This window comes from Rana temporaria, chromosome 6 (genome assembly GCF_905171775.1).
Source record: "Rana temporaria chromosome 6, aRanTem1.1, whole genome shotgun sequence".
Classification (NCBI taxonomy): Eukaryota; Metazoa; Chordata; class Amphibia; order Anura; family Ranidae; genus Rana; species Rana temporaria.
In genome coordinates, this window is record NC_053494.1 from 126763955 (window position 1) to 126786906 (window position 22952).

The following is a 22952-nucleotide window of genomic DNA, read 5'->3' on the forward strand; positions in this document are numbered from 1 at the left end:
CTATGTTCTTTGTAATGAGTTGAATTTTAGGGGTCTGATAATATTGAGATATACATATATATATATATATATATATATATATATATATATATATATATATATATATATATGACGTTCACTTTAAGGATTGATAATGCATCTTTTGTTTGCTTTCCACAGATGTTCTCTTCTCCTTTGTTTTTGTCCTTGGGAATGGAAACAGTTAGATATGTGACGACAGACTTCTAATAAGGCCTGCTCAGAATAGACTTTCTACTAAAACCAGTTTGGACTGACCAGATACTGTTGGAAACTGTTTTTTTTTTGCCAGTCACATGATGTAACCACCCATTTAACTGTTCCCTTGCTACTAAGAAGATATGGACATTGATTGGACCAAACTATACGATCACACCTTTAACAGGCCTAGAATACACTTGATACACACTCATATCATGCATATTCATACGTATAAATTGTATAAACCCATAGTTTTAAGCTCAGGAACACCTTCACTTTTACTCGCTTATAGTAGCTGAGAACTGTGTTGTATTTCTCTACTGCAGTGAATAAAAACATTTGGACTCACTATCTCATCTGAATGTCTTATTTGATACCTCTAAATCGGATTTAACAGTAATATATCTTACCTAAAAATCTACTTGGAGTTTTTTTATTCATATTTTCATGAATACATGTATTTATTTCAGCTATATAACTAATTTTACTTGTATGTGTATCTATAATTTCTCAGTTCCAATAAAATGCAAATAAACAGGCTTTGATATGTAGATTTGGGGATTTGCTGTGTACATTAGTTCTTGTGTATTAGGCCGCGTACACACGGTCATTCCAAACCGATGAGAATGGTCCGACGCGCCATTTCCATCGGTTCACCGCTGAAGTGGCCTGATGGTCTGATGTGCGTACACACCATCGTTCCAAAAAACGATCGGGTCAGAACGCGGTGACGTCAAACACACAACGTGCTGAATAAAACGAAGTTCAATGCTTCCAAGCATGCGTCAAATTAAGTCTGAGCATGCGCGGGTTTTGAACCAATGCTTTCTGTACTAACCATCGGTTTGGACTGATAGGGCAGCGGTCCATGGGTTCGATTTTAAAGCATGTTTTAACATTTTGGACCGAAGGAAAACAGACCGATGGGCCGTACACATGGTCGGTTTGGACCAATGAAACTAAACCTCGGTCCATTCTCATCGGTTTTGTCCGACAGTGTGTACGCGGCCTCAGAGGCCCAAACAAGTTGAAGAGCCCCAGCAAGGTCTAAATCCAGCCCTGGCCACTGGAATTTTTTTTTTTACCAATGTGTCCTCTGTGGGCTGACACTCTTTATTGATTTATGAAAACATCTGCCTGTGCCTTGTGTCGTTGATTGTACTGTCACTGTAATGTTTTACACAGCTGTGTCTGAAATTTGATTTATGAAATTAGACTTCTGACTTATTGAATTTGACAAATGACAACTGACAAGACTATGAAGGATTGTTTTCTACATTACATTCCCAGATGATGTAGCAGAGTAGAACTGAAATGTATAATTTATTATAAAAATGTTAAACAATAGCTCAGTGTATTTTTTTTCACAGGTATATCATGAATTTAAGTCACAATTTAATGTTTCATTTAGGCATCACTAAATAATTAGACACATTGATAATGATTTCAATGAATCACATTCAATGCATGCTAGACTCAGACCTTTAGTGGTTTGGGGTATACATTGGTAATTAATTCTGTATTTGCAGGCACCAGTACACACTAGTTGTTGTAAATTTGCTGAACACATTCATGTTTATCCAGGTGACATTTGAGATTCATTGAGCAGATGCCCAGTGTTCAATTCTCACGGTTAGTTGCAACCAGGATAGGCATCAGTGACGCCTCACCCTGCATAAAGGCACTCCATTTCTGAGAAGTGATTGAGTGAGTAGTGTGTACTACGCCTAAGGCATTTAAAGATTTATTGTATAGTATAAGCAAATGACTGAAATAAACATATTGATCCAGACAGCAGTCAAAGCTACACCACTGTTTTCAAGATAGTTGTCATGAACATATTCAACCATTGACAATATGGCAGTGGTGACTTCTTCACATGTAGGTTTAATTTGATCCTGTGGAAGTTGGAATCCATGGGTACCATTGTCTCTTAGTTCAAAGGTATATGAAAATTTGATTCCAATATCAGTTGCCCAATCACCGGATGAACCAGAATCATAGTAGCCTATAGGAATACAGCAAAAAACATATGTATTAAATAGTGTGTGACCATACTCTACAGCAACCATCCTCAGTCCACAGTTTGGATATGATGGGCCAGATCCACATATAATTGGATAGGCGCAGTGTATCAGAGATACGCTACGCCGCCGTATCTTACCTGGCTTTAAGTCAAATCCAGGAAGATTTCACGCCGTAAGTTACGGCAGCGTAGTGTATTTCTGGCGGCGGAATTCAAATCGGCGGGTAGGGGGCGTGATTCATTTAAATGAAGCGCGTCCCCGCGCCGATTGAACTGCGCATGCTCCGTTTCGAAATTTCCCGCCGTGCTTTGCGCAAAATGATGTCGCAACAACGTCATTTTTTTTAACTTAGACGTGACTTACGTCCATCCCTATTCACGGGCGACTAAGGCAAAAAAAATAATAATTCAAATGTTGACGCGGGAACGACGGCCATACTTTAACATGGCAAGTCTATCTATACGCCGCAAAATAGCAGCTTTAACTATTCGCCGGAAAAAGCCGACCAGAGACGACGTAAGAGAATGCGACGGCCGCGCGTACGTTCGTGGATCGTTGGAAAAAGCTAATTTGCATACCCGACGCGGAAAACGAAGCGAACTCCACCCAGCGGGCACCAAAGTATTGCACCTACGATCCGAAGGCGTACGAAGCCGTACGCCTGTCGGATCGAACCCAGAAGCCATCGTATCTTGGTTTGAGGATTCAAACTAAAGATACGACGCGGGTAATTTGAAAGTAAGCCAGCGTATCAGTAGATACGCCGGCGTACTCGCTATGTGGATCTGGCCCCGATGTCTTCAATACCTTTTCCGAACTGCAAGTAAATTAATGAGCTGCAGTAATAGCAGATCTTACCATTACTGATGCTGTCCCAGTACTCATTCATTCAGATGGCTTCCAGAAAAATAACAGCTACGACCCAACACTATTACTGCTAACTGGTCCTGCTGGTGTTCTGCTACTCATTCTTTTATTCTAGTGTTGAGCATTGACAGCAGACCATTGAGGTTCACAGTAGACACAACTGTGACGTGTGCGCTGTACGCCAGGGGCCCTTAAATTGGATGTAAACCCTCATATAAACACAGTATTGTGAACAGCCTCAGATAATACACAGAGATGAAACAAATCCTCCTACATACGTTTTACTTGTATTCAGGGGCGGACTGACAACTCATGGGGCCCTTGGGCAATAGGAGATTATTGGACCCCCGGGCAATAGGGGATTATGGAGCCCCCCAGGCAATAGGAGATTATGGGGCCACACAGTACATTTTGGGCCCCTTCATACCAAATGAGCATCATTTAAATGCCATGGACTACCTGAGTATTGTTGCTGACCATGTCCATCCCTTTATGACTACAGTGTACCCATCTTCTGATGGCTACTTCCAGCAGAATAAAGCACCATGTCACAAAGCTCAAATCATCTCAAACTGGTTTCTTGAACATCACAATGAGGTCACTGTACTCCAATGGCCTCCACACTCACCAGATCTCAATCCAATAGAGAACCTTTGGGATGTGGTGTAATGGGAGATTCACATCAAGGATGTGCAGTCGACAAATCTGCAGCAACTGCCTGATGCTATCATGTCAATTTGGACTAAAATCTCTGAGTAATGTTTCCAACACCCTGTTGAATCTATACCAGGAAGAATGAGGACAGTTTTGAAGGCAAAAGTGTGTCCAACCCGGTACTAGCAAGGTGTACCTAATAAAGTGGCCAGTGAGTGTATAAGAAAAAGTAAGCTGGACATATAAAACAGGGAAAACTGCAGCTTTTGTAGACAAACAATACGTAAGCCAGGAACTCTGAAAAGTCTGTGCTTGTTTATCTGGCCTAAAATTCTGCAAAGCCATATCAGGGCTTACTTATTATCCCCCAACAGTCTGAAGCACAGTGAACTGATCCTTTGTTTAAAAAGTTTAAGAAACTCTGAAATAAAGCAACAAGTGATTGCATTTTTTTTAGGAATAATATAAATTACACTTCTTACATAGTGAAAACCAGGATGAGTTTGGATTGTTTATTTGATTTAATAATTGACACTCTGCCATGATACTTTTTGCCTAAGCGATAGTTTCTACATAAATAAAATGACAGTTTAACGCGGCAACAAATTATGCAATCATCTTCTCATTATCCTTTCTTTGCTCTTTTACAGGTGCATTGATTGTTAACAGCTACCTTGCTGGTTGTCTTTATGAAACTCATCCTACATTCCTCTGTATTGTGGTACAGTGATTTTTAATCACTACCTTACTGTCTTGTCTGTGTGAAACCCATTCTGAAACCCTCTGGAACATGGTACATTCATTTTAACCTACAACTGTAAAACTTAAACTACAAGTTATATTGAATGTACAGGATACCATGGATGGGTACTGGATGGGAGATATATTTCCCCACTATTCAGGTTGTGGCCTCTTTAAGGGATAACTCAAGAGACATTGCTAATAATCAGGAGTTCTCACCCATACAGGGAGAGGGGTTCTAGATTATTACACTCAAAAAGATGAGGGCTTATTTTCCGTACTGTCATGGATCTGCCACCTAAAGGTTAATAGTGCAGAGTGATTTCAGTTATTGGCAACAGGCTGCCTTATTTAAACACCTCAGCAGCACTGTGTCTTTGCTGTCTGATCTGCAGTTCATACCGTGACTTCCTATTCCTGTAATCCGATCTGTTTCCTGTGTTTGACCCAGCTTGTTTGACTAGGATTAATCTCTGTTACCCTTCCCCCGGCCTACCTTGTAACCACGCTCAGCTCTACACTGCTTGATATCCTGTTGCCAAACTTTGCCTGTATCCTGACTACTCTCTGCCTGTCATCTATACCTACATCTGATCGCTGTTACCAAACCTGGCTTGTCTGACTACGTATTCAGTGTTTCCCCAGCCCTGCACCTACCAGCCTGCTTCCTGTTGCACCAGCTGAACTGACAAGATCAAAGACGAAACAGGCACCCATACACGCCAGGCTCTTGTGGCCACTGTTGCAACACCAGTGGCTCTTGAGCCGGGGTTGTACGACAAAGCCTTCCCACTGCACGTCAGGCTCATCCGGCAGGTACGTAACAAGTACTCTCTGAATTGGAAAGTCCTAATTTGGGAACTGGAATTTGGAGGTTCTAAGAGACCTTTGTATGGGAAAATACCTCCAAACCATGACTGCAGAGACTTTGGTTCTGAAAGGGTTAACCCGTTTGCATCAGAGTCCAGAAAAGGAAGAGGAAGCAGTCAGTAACTGTCCGTGAGGTGGACAGAGTTGCTGAACTGTGGAGACCTCTTTTTTGGGACCCCTGAGGCTGACAGGAATTTTCAAAAACCCTGTTAAGGGACGAGTATGACTGGCGGTGAGCCGACCCTTTTATTTTTGTACCATAGTGATGGACTACTTTTGCTTGTTGAGGAAAAGCTGTTTTTCTGTTCAAATATTTGCTTTTACCAATACAATTAGTGTGAATGTTTCCGCTTTCATCTATGTAGCTCTTATAAGTTCTTAATTCATTAATTAACCAACATTCCCATTCCTATAAATTAGTAACAACTCTTTTGGGTAAAGGCACTCTTCCAAGGGGACTTGGGTACTTTCTATCAAAGTGATCATTTCAATATAAATGGCAAGGCAGTTTAACATGGCAATTTATGGCAGAAGTACTGTACAGTATCTACTAACAATAATGCTTTAATCCAAACAGACTGCAAGTGAATCTGTATTTCCCCCATCCAGCTCTCATCTAATGCCACATACACACGATCGGTTAAACCCATGAGAATGGTCTGATGGACCGTTTTCATCGGTCCAAACCGATTGTGTGTGGGCACCATCGGTTATTTAACCATCGGTTAAAAAAAAGCAATCTTGTTTTAAATTTAACCGATGGATTCCTAACTGATGGGAAAAAAATTATCGTTAGTAGGCACAACCATCGGTTAAAAATCCATGCATGCTCAGAATCAAGTTAACGCATGCTTGGAAGCATTGAACTTCGTTTTTCAGCACTGCGTTGTGTTTTACGTCACCGCGTTCTGACACGATCGTTTTTTTAACCGATGGTGTGTAGGCACGACGGACCATCAGTCAGCTTCATCGGTTAACCGATGAAAACGGTCTATCGGTCCGTTCTCATCAGATGGACTGATCGTGTGTACGCGGCATAAGTCATAGGATGCATTAAGGTGAAAAAACACGAAACTTTACAACCCCTTTAACATAGAGTTCTGGCAATTTTTAGGGCTAATGGGCAAGGGATTGTCAAACAAATGGCATGGGAAGTGGAAAACTGCCCTGGAGCGGCATATACCAATGTGAATTTTTTTTTAAATTAGTATTCATCAGGGAGAGGGTATTTTCAGGGCGCTTAAATGACAACAATATAAATGTTCAAATAACATGCTTGGGTGATGCCTACATGGTTTTACAAAACATACAAATTTTCTGGGACATCTTCATAATCTGGCATCACAGAGGTTATATGTGTAATACTATTGTTTATTCATATATTATTACTTGGCCTGCATAGAGCAGCAGCAACCCACTCTAACTGATTATGACTCCCAAAAAAATAAACGTATTTATTAAATACTCTTTGCAAAATCAGGAAAAACATATTTTGCCCCCAGCAGCTGTTTTTGTTTATATTTTTGCAAATTATGCTGATGGTAATGGGAAAGGATGGCCAGCCTAGGTGAAAAAAATGGTGGCTGGGAATGCCACTGTGGTACAACTCAAGCCTCAAAGTCATGGGAGGAGGCAGATGTAAAACCAGTGATTTTGCCAAGCTGAAATTTAGATGTCAACCAGTTTGGCAGTAAGCCGCATGGTTTTACAAAACATACACATTTTCTGGGACATCTTCATAATCTGGCATCACAGAGGTTATATGTGTAATACTATTGATTATTCATATATTATTACTTGGCCTGCATAGAACAGCAGTAACCCACTCTAACTGACTATGACTCCCAAAACGAAAATGTATTTATTAAATACTTTTTGCAAAATCATATATGGAAAACCATATATTGCCCCAGCAGCTGGTTTTGTTTATATTTTTGCGAATTATGCTGATGGTAATGGGAAAGTATGGCCAGTCAAGTAAAACAAATGGTGACTGGGAATGCCACTGTGGTACAGCTCAGGCCTCAAAGTCATGGGAGGAGGCAGATGTAAAACCAGTGATTTGCCAAGCTGACATTTAGATGCTAACCAGCTTGGCAGTAAGCTGCAGGCTTACCTGGTCAGTGGGAAAAATACCCCATGACAGTAGTATAAGCGGGAAAACACTTTTTACAATGGTAGTCATTGGGAAACCACCCCTTAGCCAACCTTCACATTGTGTCGTTTTGGCATGCGATTTGATATGTCAAATTGCATGCCAAATCGGCGGCTATTGCTGGCTATGGCCCCACCCGAATTAGTGCAACACCGACTTTGCGGCGCCGCACCGATTCCTAAAAGTAGTTTCCGTACTACTTTTGCTGACTTTGGGGGCAATTTGAATCTTCTTCCTAGCTGTGGATGAGAAGGAAGAACAGGCACTTTTGCAGCTGTAGATGACATTACACTAGTCTGTGCCTGGGATTAAAGGGACAGGGAAGGCTTGGTTAGCTACTCTACCTATCTCCTTCATGTTCTTTTTGGTTGTATAGCATTCCCATTGTCAGGAGGAAAGACCTACCTGCCCTGCTTCTTGGTCCTGTGCCCTGACTACAACTTGGGCCTATAATACATAACTTGCATGCCCCCAGTGGCTGCATGGGAACAACCTCTGCCTCTTCCTATAGACCTCCCAGGCATGATGGTCAGATCTCAATGTCCACCTCAGGTAGTCAGAGAAAGCCTTGTATTTATTGATAACTGACTGTTTCTGAATGTCCAAGACATTGTACATTTATCTCGAGTTCTTTCCATTAGAACAGGGGAAGTCACTGGTACACATGCATTTCCCTATGAAACAAACATAGTGGGCCTGATTTACTAAGCTATGTGCGCTGCGCTGGTTCATGCATTAATTAGTACTCCGGGTGGAGGCTTAATCAGGCGCATGAACCAGCGTAGCAGCCGGCGCATTGAAACTAATATGTAAAGCCGCGCCGAACTCCCTATAGAAGTCTATGGGAGAAATCAAAAGTGTTCATTTTAAAGGCTAATCTGCAAGTTTAGTCCTAAAAAGTGTTTGGGGACCTCAGTCCTGCCCCAGGGAACATGTATCAATGCTTTTTTTATTTTTTAAAACGGCCGTTTTTTCGGGAGCAGTGAAATTAATAATTCTTAAAGTGAAACAATAAAAGTGAAATATTCCTTTAAATTTCGTACCTAGGGGGGGTGTAATGTCAGCATGTGAAATAGCGCATTTTTCCCGCACTTAGAACTCCCCCTGCACAAAGTGACATTCTGAAGGAAAAAAGTCATTTAAAATTTCACACGCGGCTATAATGAATTGTCGGCTCTGACAATTCTAAAGGGATTCATTCATAAAACAAACAAAAAAATGTGTAGGGGTTCCCCCAAATTAAATTACCAGGCCCTTCAGGTCTGGAATGGATATTAAGGGGAACCCCGCCGTAAAAACCAAAAAAAAAAAAGACGTGCGGTTCCCGGCAAATATCCATTCCAGACCCTTCAGGTCTGGTGTGGATTTTAAGGGGAACTCCACCCCAAATTGAAAAAAAAAAATGGCGTGGAGTCCCCCTAAAAATCCACACCAGACCCTTATCCGAGCACGTTGACCTGGCCGGCCGCAGAAAAGAGGGGGGGACAGAGTGCGGCCCCCCCCCTCTCCTGAACCGCACCAGGCCACATGCCCTCAACATGGGGAGGATGTCCCCATGTTGATGGGGACAAGGGTCTCATCCCCACAACCCTTGCCCGGTGGTTGTGGGGGTATGCGGGCGGGAGGTTTATCAGAATCTGGAAGACCCCTTTAACAAAGGGGACCCCCAGATCCTGACCCCCCCCCTGTGTGAAATGGTAATGGGGTACATTGTACCTCTACCATTTCACCCCAAAAAAAATGTCAAAGTGATAAAAATGACAGTAGCCGGTTTTTGACAAATCTTTTAATAAAATCTTCTTTTCTTCTTTCCTTCGGGGTTCTTCCGCTGCTTCTTTCTTCTCGTCCACATCTTGCCCGACGTCTTCTTCTATCTTCTCCGTCCGTCCTTCCGCCTTCTGGTCCCGCATCTTGCCCGTTGTCTTCTCCGTCCGCCTCCTCGTCCGCATCTTGGGTCTTCTGCGGTCTTCTTCTCGGTCCGCCGCCTTCTCGTCCCCTGCGTTTGAATTGTAATTGGCCGCCGTTTTCCCGCTCCTGGGACCCGCCCCCCTCTGACGCCACAAGTAAACTCCTTAGAAGGTCATGTGCGTCAGAGGGGGGCGGGGTCGCAGAGCGTCACACAGCGGGGGAATTCAATTTCAATCGCGCCGCCCGGAGAAGAAGTTCACGCCGTGTCACACTCATGTGACCCCGCCCCCCTCTGACGCCACAAGTAAACTCCTTAGAAGGTCATGTGCGTCAGAGGGGGGCGGGGTCACATGAGTGTGACACGGCGGGAACTTCTTCTCCGGGCGGCGCGATTGAAATTGAATTCCCCCGCTGTGTGACGCTCTGCGACCCCGCCCCCCTCTGACGCACATGACCTTCTAAGGAGTTTACTTGTGGCGTCAGAGGGGGGCGGGTCCCAGGAGCGGGAAAACGGCGGCCAATTACAATTCAAACGCAGGGGACGAGAAGGCGGCGGACCGAGAAGAAGACCGCAGAAGACCCAAGATGCGGACGAGGAGGCGGACGGAGAAGACAACGGGCAAGATGCGGGACCAGAAGGCGGAAGGACGGACGGAGAAGATAGAAGAAGACGTCGGGCAAGATGTGGACGAGAAGAAAGAAGCAGCGGAAGAACCCCGAAGGAAAGAAGAAAAGAAGATTTTATTAAAAGATTTGTCAAAAACCGGCTACTGTCATTTTTATCACTTTGACATTTTTTTTGGGGTGAAATGGTAGAGGTACAATGTACCCCATTACCATTTCACACAGGGGGGGGGGTCAGGATCTGGGGGTCCCCTTTGTTAAAGGGGTCTTCCAGATTCTGATAAACCTCCCGCCCGCATACCCCCACAACCACCGGGCAAGGGTTGTGGGGATGAGACCCTTGTCCCCATCAACATGGGGACATCCTCCCCATGTTGAGGGCATGTGGCCTGGTGCGGTTCAGGAGAGGGGGGGGGGCCGCACTCTGTCCCCCCCTCTTTTCTGCGGCCGGCCAGGTCAACGTGCTCGGATAAGGGTCTGGTGTGGATTTTTAGGGGGACTCCACGCCATTTTTTTTTTCAATTTGGGGTGGAGTTCCCCTTAAAATCCACACCAGACCTGAAGGGTCTGGAATGGATATTTGCCGGGAACCGCACGTCTTTTTTTTTTGGGGTTTTTACGGCGGGGTTCCCCTTAATATCCATTCCAGACCTGAAGGGCCTGGTAATTAAATTTGGAGGGACCCCCTTTTTTTTTTTTTTTTTTTAATGAGCAATGACTCTATTCTTTATAGCCATGAGTACTTTAACCACTTGCCCACCGGGTTAATTCTGGCACTTCTCTCCTTCATGTGAAAATCACAATTTTTTGGCTAGAAAATTAATCAGAACCCCCAAACATTATATATTTTTTTTTAGCAGACATCCTAGGGAATAAAATGGCAGTCATTGCAATACTTTTTGTCACACCGTATTTGCGCAGCGGTCTTACAAGCGCACTTTTTTTGGATAAAAATCACTTTTTTGAATTAAAAAATAAGACAACAATACATTTTGCCCAATTTTTTTCTATATTGTGAAAGATAATGTTACGCCGAGTAAAATGATACCCAACATGTCACGCTTAAAAATTGCGCCCGCTCGTGGCATGGCGTCAAACTTTTACCCTTTAAAAAACTCGATAGGCGACGTTTAAAAAATTCTACAGGTTGCATTTTTTGAGTTGCAGAGTAGGTCTAGGGCTAGAATTATTGCTCTCACTCTAACGATCGCGGCGATACCTCACTTGTGTGGTTTGAATACTGTTTTCATATGCGGGCGCTACTCGCGTATGCGTTTGCTTCTGTGCGCGAGCTCGTCGCGACGGGGCGCTTTAAAATTTTTTTTTGGGGTTTTCTTATTTATTTTTATTTAGTTTTATAATGTTTTACACTGAAATAAAAAAAAAAAAAAAAATGATCAGTTTTCTTCCTATTACAAGGAATGTAAACATCCCTTGTAATAGGACTAGTGTGTGACAGGTCCTCTTTATGGAGAGAGGCGGGGTCAATAAGGCTGGAAAGCATGGTATTGCAAAAAAAAAAAAAAAGATCTCATGCTTTCAGCTGCAATCATGTTCGTTCACCACAGTGGTGTAGTGTATAGCACTTTGACCTAGCAGCAAAAGAGTCGTTGGTTCGAATCCCGCCCGTGACAGCATCTGCATGGAGTTTGCATGTTCTCCCTGTGCCTGCGTGGGTTTCCTCCCACAATATAAAAACACGCTGTAAATCGGTTCCGGTCTAAATAAGCCCTAATATGCAGTAGTATATTAAGGTTTGGTTCTGCCCAAGGCCTGACTACATATCTGCACCTCCTAATAGAAAAATGACCCACCCCTTCCTGTCAAGGTCACACCCTGTTTTTGTATAACCCCGCCCAGTAATTTTCAGGGGACCCACACACTAGTTCTGGGGGGGCACTGGATTCCCTTAACCACTTCCATACCAGGCACTTACGCACCTTCCCGCCCAAGCCAATTTTCAGCTTTCAACACTGTCGCACTTTGAATGGCAATTGCGCGGTCATACAACACTGTACCCAAACAAACTTGGCGTCCTTTTTTCCCCACAAATAGAGCTTTCTTTTGTTGTTATTTGATCACCTCTGCTTTTTTTTTTTTGCGCAACAACTAAAAAAAGACTGCAAATTTTGAAACAAAAAAACCTTTTTCTTTTTTTAGGTTAATTTTTTTGTAAATAAGTTTTTCTCTTTCAATTACGGGCACTGATATGGCGGCACTGATGGGCCCCGATGAGATGGCACTGATGGACATCGATGAGGTAGTACTGACGGCACAGATGAGGTGGCATTGATTGGCGGCGCTGCTATGCGGCACTGATGGGCACTCATAGGCGGCACTGATGGGCACTCATGGGCGGCACAGATGGGCGGCACTTATGGGTGGCACTGATGGATACTTATGGGCGGCACTTATGGGTGGCACTGATGGATACTTATGGGTGGCACAGGTGGGCACTGTGCATGGATGGGCACTGTGGGGTGGCACTGATTTTCCCAGTCAGTGCCCATTTGTGGGCACTGATTGGCATCTTTTTTCTTATTTTTTAATGCTTTTTGTTTTTTTGTTCTATATTTTTTTTGTTTTTGCACACCCTGGTGGTCCAGGGTGGGCATCCCTGGTAGTCCAGTGTGGTGATCCGAGGGGGGGCTGCGCTGATAAACAATCAGCGCGAACGCCCCCTGTCAGGAGAGCCGCCGATCGGCTCTCCTATACTCGCGTCTGTAAGACGCGAGTGAGGAAGAGCCATCGATGGCTCTTCCTGTTTACATCGTGATCAGCCGTGATTGGACACGGCTGATCACGTGGTAAAGAGTCTCCGTCTCCGTGAGAGACTCTTTACCGAGATCGGAGATGCAGGGTGTCAGACTGACACCCCGCATCACCGATCGCGGCGCTGCGTGCCCCCACAGGCGCGTGCGGCATGAAATCCTGCAGGACGTCCTGTCAGGATTGTGTAACCACTTCCCGGACGTAAATCGGCCATAGGCTGGGCGGGAAGTGGTTAATTTGCATAGTTTTTCTCTCACTTCCTGTTTGGCTATGGGGCAGGAAGTGAAGGCAAATCTCCCCAATTGGACACAGATAATACAAAATAAACTGACAGGGCCTATAACCCTCCCTCACTCTATCCAAAATGAAAGAAAATAAAACTTGTTGATTATAGTTCTTGTCAGGGGCGGACTGACCATTGAGTCACTCGGGCACTGCCCGAGGGCCCCATGCCACTAGGGGGCCCCATCCGGGTTGCCAGGCTCAGTAAAACCAGGGACAGTATGTAAAAATCTGTGTTTTTTTTAGATCTGTCCCTGATATGTCCGAAAATGACATGCTTTTAATGTGAATATCCCAAGATTTTAGCTGCCCGCCTCTGCACTACCTCCTGGCGTGGTGGTCATCTGTAAGCCCAGGGGCCCCATAATCTTCTATTGCCCAGGGGCCCCATGAGTTGTCAGTCCGCCCCTGGTTCTAGTTTAAGCACAAATTTCATAGAGTTTTATTGAGAGCCCTAAGAAAATATAACCATGCCAATAGGCCAGGATAGAGCGTTGCTAATATGTAGGAATGTGTGTGTTAGAGCACCCCACCCAATGTTAACTAAAAAATTATTAATTTGCAAATAAGTATTATCTGCTCATTTTTTTGGGGATGTCTGCACCCCTGATAGTGACAACATTTGTGAGGTGTCTTCACCCTTTCTAATTCATTCACTTCCTGTCACATAGCCAAACAGGAAGTGAGGGTAAAACCTTACTAATATATTTTCTTGGGGACACAGAGATCAATCTAAATAGTTTCCCATTATGTAAATTGCACTCTAGCATTTTGCTGTGTACACCCCAAATTATTAGGGATCTTGGACTTTGGGGTCCATTTACTAAAGGCAAATCCACTCCTACAAGTGCAAAGCAAGGAAGAAAACAAAACAACTTTGCTTCTACAGGATTGGATGTTAAAACCATCAGTGCTTCCTCTCTGATTTTCAGCAACTATGCTTGTACTGCAGAGTGGCTTTGCCTTTACTAAACCCCAAACTAAATAATCATTTGGGGCAGGGATCCTCAAACTACGGCCCTCCAGCTGTTGTAGAACTACACATCCCATGAGGCCTTGTAATGCACTGACATTCACAGACATGACTAGGCATGATGGGAATTGTAGTTCCTGAACAACTGGAGGGCCGTAGTTTGAAGACCCATGATTTGGGGTGTACACAGCAGTGCTGGAGTGCAATTTGCTTAATGGGGACACTAGTTAGATTGACCGGTGTCCCCAAGAAATGACACTGGTAGGGTTTTAACCTCACTTCCTGTTCAGCTGTGTGACAGGAAGTGAAGCCAATTTTAAGAAAAGGGACACAAAGCTCAACACAAAAATAAAAAAACACAAAGCAGGGGTTCTAACACTCACTTGGCTTCCCTCAAACACCCACAATTTGAATAGGATTGCCTTGCGCTAGATTTAAGCACAGTGCTGTAAATCAGCACGTCAAGCCTGTCCACCAATAGCAACCCCCCCCCCCCCACAGGCCATGTTTGCAGGTTTTCCTTCATCTTGCACATGTGCTTTAAAATAGTCTGGACAGCAATTCTTGATAAGAGAAATCCCCAAAACATGTCCTGTCGGGGGTACTTGAGGGCTGAGGACCACTGCAGAATAAATAAAATACTTACCAGTTTTTGTCTTTAAAGTCAGGGAGAATAAACATGGCAAACATTTCATGATTACACACCAGGAAAGAAGCTTAGACAAAAATCACACATAATTTGTTAGGCCCTAACCTAGTTCAGCTGCAGCTGTCAACATATGTAGCATGAAAAAGTAACAAAAGACAAACTTAACAATTTTAAAGTAATTTTTATTGGTCAACAAAACAAGGAAAGCAAAAAAAGACAAACAAACAAAAATACATTTCAAAATTCTAATTAACCATAGCTTTACACATTTTTCAGAAAATAAGGCCACATAGACAAATACATCAAAGTGAACATCATTTAAAAATAAACCAAAACCATTGGCAAAATAAAACAAAACCCATGCAACAAACCACATTTGTGTTTAGCAACAGCATTTCTGCCAGCCTGCCCCTTCTGAGGGCAGCTGAGGACTGATCGATCCAAGCTTTTTATAACAGTGCTAGTAATGAAGCAATTGAAATCACATGACCAAATTGCAGTCTCTAGTTTGGGTGAGCTTGTAATTGGGCACACCTGCAATTAACCCAAACCACGCTCTATGAGCATCCAATGAGTGTTTTTCACCTTTTAAAAAGAAAGGATATTTTTTTTCTAAGTGTTTGAGCATGCTCAGTTCATCACACATGTAGGAACCAAGCTGCAATGGAATGAGAGCTTTTTTTTTTTGGTTTCCCCTGATCTGATGCTTTCCAGCCTGAAGGGGAGGTGTTAAAGACAGAAGTAAACACGCACATTTAATAATCTATTTGTGTGAAAAAAAAGGTTGCCAATTTTGTTTGGGAGCCACGTCGCACGACTGCGCAATTGTCAGTTAAAGCGACGCCGCGCCGAATCACAAAAACTTGCCCGGTCATTGACCAGAAATATGGTCCGGGCTCAAGTGGTTAAAAATTAACAAAACACAAAAGTGAGCCCAATTTTTGGGGATAATGTGAAAGATGATGTTACACTGAGTAAATAGATACCTTACATGTCACGCTTTACTATTGGAAACACTCCTGCAATGGGGCCAAAATGAATTCCGTGAATATCCCCATAGGTGACCTTTTTCTTTTTTTTCCAGGTTACCAGTTTATAGTTACAAAGAAGGTCTAGTGGTAAAAGTATTGCTCTCGCTCTAACGCACGCGTCAATACCTCACATGTGTGGTTTGAACGATGTTTATATATGTGGGCGGGACTTGCGTAAGTCCCGCCCACATATGTAAAAATTATTTTTACTTTTTGCTATAATAAATATCCCCAAAAATATATATTCAAAAAACTAAAAAAAAACTCAGTTTAGGCCGATACGTATTCTACATCTTTTTGGTTCCAAAAAATCGCAAATAGCGTTTAGTGTTTGGTTTTTGCAAAAGTTATAGCGTCTACAAATTTTTTTTTGTTGTTGTTTTAACTAGTTATTGGGGCGATCAGCGATTTTTATCGGTACTGCGACATTATGGCGGACACATCGAACAGTTTTTTGGAACCATTGGCATTTTTCTAGCGATCAGTGCTGTAAAAAATGCATTGCTTACTCAAAAAATGCCACTGGCAGGGAAGGGGTTAACACTAGGTGCGAGGGAGGGGTTAAATATGTTCCCTGGGTGTGTTCTAACTGTAGGGGGGGGGGGACTGACATGTGTAAATGACAGATCGCTGTTCATGAAGGGGAACTCCAGACCCCCGGAAAAAAAATAAGGTGGGTTCCCTCCAGGTGCATACCAGGCTCTTAGGCTTGGTCTGGAACATAAGGGGTTAAACCCGCGCAAAAAAAATAGCGTGGGGTCCCCCCCAAGATCCAAACCAAGCCATTATCCCAGGCACGCAGTCTGGTCAGACAGGAATGGGGGTGGGGACGAGCGAGCGCCCCCCTCCCTCCTGAGCCATACCAGACCACATGCCCTCAACATGGGGGAGTGTGTGCTGTGGGGGAGGGGGGCACTGCCCCCCCAACCCAAAGCACTCTTGTCCCCATGTCGATAGGGACAAGAGCCTCTTCCCGACAACCCTGGCCGTTGGTTGTCGGGGTATGCGGGCGGAGGGCTTATCAGAATCTGAGAGACCCCTTTAATAAAGGGGTCCCCAGATTCCGGCCCCCCACCCTATGTGAATGAGTATGGGGGTACATTGTACCCCTACCCATTCACCTGGGGAAAAAAATGGAAAAAAATAATACACCACACATGAATAAATTAATTTATTAGTCAGCCGGGGGTCTTCTGCCGGGGCCCCCCACCACCACCCCATTAGGCCCCGGGCTTCGCCATCTTCTGCCGGAACCCCCTTCACCAGTGAGGCTCCTGCCTTTGGGGGAGGGTCCCGGGCTACTACGACGGTTTCTGCGGGGGGGGGGTGCACTGGCACCCCACCCCCGTCTTCAGCGACGTAATTCACCGGGACCCCCTTCACCAGGGAGGCTCCTGCCTTTGGGGGAGGGTCCCGGGCTTCCACGACGGTTTCTGCGGGGGGGGGTGCACTGGCACCCCACCCCCGTCTTCAGCGACGTAATTCACCGGGACCCCCTTCACCAGGGAGGCTCCTGCCTTTGGGGGAGGGTCCCGGGCTTCCACGACGGTTTCTGCGGGGGGGGGTGCACTGGCACCCCACCCCCGTCTTCAGCGACGTAATTCACCGGGACCCCCTTCACCAGGGAGGCTCCTGCCTTTGGGGGAGGGTCCCGGGCTTGTACGGTGTCTTCCGCCGGAGGGCGCCACTCTCCGGGCTTCTGCGATGCCTTCCGCTTCTGCCTGTCTCCTCCGCGGAGCACAGGGCTTGTCTCCGCTGTCTTCTCCCTTCTCTTCCATTCGATGTTGACACGACGAGGTCCGGCGCTGGAATGCCGTCTGAGCAGTGGGCATGGACTTATATAGGGCAATGCCACCATGTGACCTCAACCCATGTGACATCACATTCCCATCATGCCCAGGGAATGTGATGTCACATGGGTTGAGGTCACATGGTGGCATTGCCCTATATAAGTCCATGCCCGCCGCTGACACGGCATGTCAGCGCGGAACCTCGTCGTGTCAACATCCAATGGAAGAGAAGGGAGAGGACAGCGCAGACAAGCCCTGTGCTCCCGGAGGAGACAGGCAGAAGAAGGAAGAGAGAAGAAAGAAGACGGAAGAAAGCCCTGGCTCCGCGGGGGAGCCAGGCAGAAGAGGGAGCAGAGAAAAGACCTGGGAGTTGGCGCACCCCCGGCAGAAGACCAGGAAGACCGGAACCCTGGCGGAAGGCACCGGAAAGACCGGGGGATAGGCGCCATCCCCCGGCAGAAGACCCCGAAGTCCGGATGCCCCTCCCTAATGAAAAAGAGCTTAAATGGGGTGGGGGCATCCGGCGGAAGGCTCCGGAGAGGACCGAGGGATGGCGCCCTCCCCCGGCAGAAATCACCGAAGCCCAGGGTCCCGGCAGAAGATCGGGAGAGAAGAAACCCCCCCTTCTAAGAGAGCTAAAGAAGAAAGGGGGGGCTCCGGAGCTGATTAATAAAATATTTTATTGTGTGTGGTGTTTTATTTTACTTTACATTTCCCCCATGTGAATGGGTAGAGGTACGATGTACCCCATACTCATTCACATAGGGTGGGGGTCCGGCATCTGGGGGCCCCCTTATTAAAGGGAGCTCGCAGATTCCGATTAGCCCCGCCCGCATACCCCGACAACCAATGGCAAGGGTTGTCGGGAAGAGGCTCTTGTCCCTATCGACATGGGGGCAAGAGTGCTGTGGGGTGGGGGGGCAGTGCCCCCCTCCCCCACAGCACACACTCCCCCATGTTGAGGGCATGCGGTCTGGTACGGCTCAGGAGGGGGGGGGGCGCTCGCTCGTCCCCGCCCCCATTCCTGTCCGGGCCAGACTGCATGCTTGGGATGAGGGCTTGGTTTGGATCTGGGGGGGACCCCCGGGCCGAATCGGCGCGGGTTTAACCCCTCACGTTCCGGACCAAGCCTAAGAGCCTAATGTAGCCCTGGAGGGGGACCCGCGCCGATTTCAAGTTTGAAATTTGGCGCGGAGTTCCCCTTCAGGGCTGAAAACAGCTCGGAGATTCCCGTGCGCCGCGTCACGCAGCGCATTCACGGGTACGCCGCTTGGTATTTACCAAGATTTTCACGGCGTACTGACAAGGCGCACGGGAATCCCTGACTTTTCTCTCTGCGCATGCCCAGTATGCAAATGAACCTCCCGAGGTTCAGGCGCACTGTGCAAGCGTACGGGGATCTGTTTTCAAAAAACACTTTCCCTTTCAATTCGGCCCGCCAAACACTTCAAAACACATGTCACTTCACTTCCCCTGCATCCCCCCCCCCCCCCCCCTAATAAACTCCCGCCCAAACCCCCGCAATTTACAGTTTAATGTGCCGTGCGCCAGGTCTGTACTGGTGCACAATGCACCCTCTCCTGGGCGCACGGAGCACATTAGTAACTAGGGAAATACACTGCACTAGCAGCGTATTTCTTTAGTAAATGGCAAAACGGCTGCTACTCCTGCTTTTACTCCATGAGTCATGGAGTAAAGGCTTGGTAAATCAGCCCCATTGTGTTTGACATGACAACTCTTCATTCTGCACTTTATATTTCCTGCAGTTAATTGTAACTTCCGGTTCTGTAATAAAAACGTATTGAAAAGGTTTTCTTTAGTACATTGAACCAAATTAGTTAAGCCCTGTACACACGATTGGATATCTGATGAAATCTAATCCGATGGATTTTTTCATTGGATATCCGATGAAGCTGACTTTCATCAGTCTTGCCTACACACCATCGGTCAAAAATCCGATCGTGTCCAAATGCGGTGATGTAAAACACTACGACGTGCTGAGAAAAATGAAGTTCAATGCTTCCGAGCATGCGTTGACTTGATTCTGAGCATGCATGGATTTTTGACTGATGGACTTCCACACAGACGATATTTTTTTTAACCGATGGAAAACAAACTGATGGGGCCCACAGACGATCGGTTTGACCGATGAAAACAGTCCATCGGTCTGTTTTCATTGGACAAACCGATCGTGTGTACAGGGCTTAAAAGTGCTTAAACTCAAAGTAGTATGGCCACCACAACTGTCTCCTTGATCATTCTAGACTACGTGTTGGCTATATAAAAAAAGGTTAAAACCTGCTAAAATTAATATGCTATTTACTTACCAATTACAGACGCTGAAGCTCCAGCTGCATATTCATTATTGTTTTTTACCTTCATTTGTTCATTAGCTTTTGTTGCAACTTTCATCTACAAAGATAATTACAGATTTCACAGATTTTTATCTTGTAAAACAATTGAGTTTTTTAAACATTTTTGAAAAGTAAAGTAATGTTCTTACTGTACACATACCGTAACTACAGAGGAAGATTTTTTTATTCTTTAAAGAGTGCTGTAAATTAGTTTTTTAAATAGGTTTGGAAACCCATTATCTTACAATATAGGTTTGTATCAATCATGTTAAAATATTATTAAAAAGTGAGATACTGTATGTAGTGCCAGTAAATGGTTGCTGTTTTACTCATCAGAATAAATAACGCATTGTGATATTTAATATTTTATTTTATGGTCAGTTGAATTATTTTATTTGAATGTATTGCCCAGAAACACAATACATTCAAATAAAATCTTATCACCTTAAGTTCATCATAAAAGCATAAAATCCCTATAACCTTAGGTTAATCATAGAAGCACAAGCCTTTTAACCTTAGGTTCATCATAGAAACGTAATAAGTAAGGATGAAAAATGACCAAGGTCCATCAAGTGCGAACTATTCTGACATGATTGATCAAAAAGAAGGCAAAACAAAATTATAGAAATCATATGCTACTTAAACCATATAGTGGATAAAATAAATCCTTCTTGGTGAATTTATTGGAGCAATCACTTATACATTTTGTAGCATACAATACAGTATATGTATTTGAGAGGTGAAATTATAACAGATCTCGCGTTTCTCTGTGTTTTTAACATATGCTGCAGCTCATTGCTAACAAAAATAAAATTTCCTCCATCACAAACCAAAAAGTTTAAAAACCCAAAAATGGTAAACAATTACAAATATTTGTCCTAAAAAATTGGCAAATTTTAGACATCACATTTTATAAAATTTTATGGGCATTTGGTGTGTGGTTGTGTGTGTTTCATCTCAATACTATTCTAAATTTGTTCATGTCAAAAAGAGAAATACACAGTGACAAACTATCGGTTTTCCTGGCGTTAAAAAGTCCGCCGGGAAAACTGAGGGGAAAACCAAGAACCTGCTCGGTAGCTTTTTCCCCCTACACATGGTTGGGTTTCCCGGCAGGAAAACTGCCATGAGAGCTTTGGTCGGGAAACCCGGCCACGTGTATGCTCCACAGCAGGTTTTCCCCATAGGTAAACTGCCGGCTTAAAAACCGCCGGGAATCCCGGCAGGAAAAAAAAGAACATGAGAAAACTGCAATGGAGCATACACACGGTCGGTTTTCTCGGCCAAAAGCTGTCATGGAAGTTTTCCCGACAGGAAAACCGGTCGGGTGTACGAGGCATGAAATGTTTTTCCTGTCCCATGTCTGTTTAAATCCCATGAGAGCCTGCACTAGTATGATTACATTTTACAGAGAATAGACTGAGAAGGTGACTCAAAGACTAAACAAAATTTGAAAATTTGACTTAATAATAATGGTAACCTGTAAACTTTGGACTTTCTTCTTTTTACCTTTTTCTTAATTATTTTTAAGTCAATAATGAGGGCCAGCTACCCACCTGTAATATCATCCTGATGCTTTACAAAAAGGCTACCAAGCACGCAGCCTATCTTCTACATCAGGGATATGCAATTAGCGGACCTCCAGCTGTTGCAGAACTACAATTCCCATGAGGCATAGCATGACTCTGACAATCACAAGCATGACACCCAGAGGCAGAGGCATGATGGGACTTGTAGTTTTGCAACAGCTGGAGGTCCGCTAATTGCATATCCCTGTTCTACATGGATACCAATTGATAAAATGTCAAAGTTGGTAGGCAACTTTTTCACAGGGTTCCAGTGCTCTACCATAATGGGAGATGTTGATCAGACATGAGACACTGTTGTGTGGTTACTTTCACAGGCTTTGAAGCTGACATATAAATCTGGAGAGGTCATACATTCATCATGTGTCTATAGAGACACTGGTCATACCACTTGGCATCTTTCTCCATTAATAACCCTATCACATTTCATCAGAGGAAATGCCAGCATACTTGATTTTGGATGTGTTGCATTTGTTTTGCACTACAACCATCAAATATTTAAAGCTGAACACGGTTTTAAAAAAAGAAAGAAATACCCTTGCATTGAAGTGTGTTAAATCTAGGGGTAGAGGAATGAGCTGTAATACCTAGCTACAGCAGACTCTTGTCCTCTCCTTTCTGTCCCACACTCCAAGTTGTGGGCCATCATCACCTATGCCAGGGATATGCAATTAGCGGACCTCCAGATGTTGCAAAACTACAAATCCCATCATGCCTCTGCCTCTGGGTGTCATGCTCGTGGCTGTCAGAGCCTTGCTATGCCTCATGGGATTTGTAGTTCTGCAACAGCTGGAGGTCCACTAATTGCATATCCCTGACCTATGCCTTGTACACACAACTGTTTTTTTCCGTCGGACTAAAGTCCGAAGGCTTTTCCGATGGAGTTCCGTGTGTCTTGCATACACACGGTCACACTAAATTCCGACCGTCAAGAACGCAGTGACGTAAAACACTACGATGGGCCGAGAAAAAAGTTCTATGCTTCCGAGCATGCGTCGAATTGTTTCCGAACATGCGTGGTGTTTATTCCATCAGAAATGCATACAGACGATCAGAATTTATTTCCAACGGGAAAATTGGGAACATGTTCTCTATCTAATTCTGTCGGAATCTCCAACGGAAAAAGTCTGATGGGGCATAGACATGGACGGAATATCCAATGAAAAGCTCCCGTCTGACTTTTTCTGTAGGAAATTCCGCTCGTGTGTTCAAGGCATTACAGTGCAGGACTTCTGGTCCTGCATAGTATGTAATGTCATCAGATTATGACCACTATCCAGATCGCCTTAGAGAAGAGACTTTGGATGACCAGTCAGACAGCATGGTAAAAGACTGCCGAAGCAAGGAACAAAGTAAACATTACAGCTTATTTTACTACCCCTAAACTTAAAAGGTATGTAACCTTTCCCAGAGTTCAGCTTTAACATTTTGGTACAATGGACATTTCATA

The 22952-nt window shown here is 44.5% G+C and overlaps 1 protein-coding gene across 1 annotated transcript in view; it reads right to left on the reverse strand.

The window, feature by feature from the left end:
- Positions 1-1483: 1483 nt before the first annotated feature.
- LOC120943783 (carboxypeptidase O-like) overlaps positions 1484-22952 on the reverse strand; it is a 92894-nt gene continuing 71425 nt past the window's right edge. Inside the window, exons 10-11 of the mRNA XM_040357330.1 lie at positions 19890-19974; positions 1484-2227 (exon numbers count right to left, since the gene is read on the reverse strand). Coding sequence (XP_040213264.1) covers positions 1956-2227; positions 19890-19974 — 357 coding nt within the window. The 3' untranslated portion in view covers positions 1484-1955. The remainder of the gene's footprint in view (positions 2228-19889; positions 19975-22952) is intronic.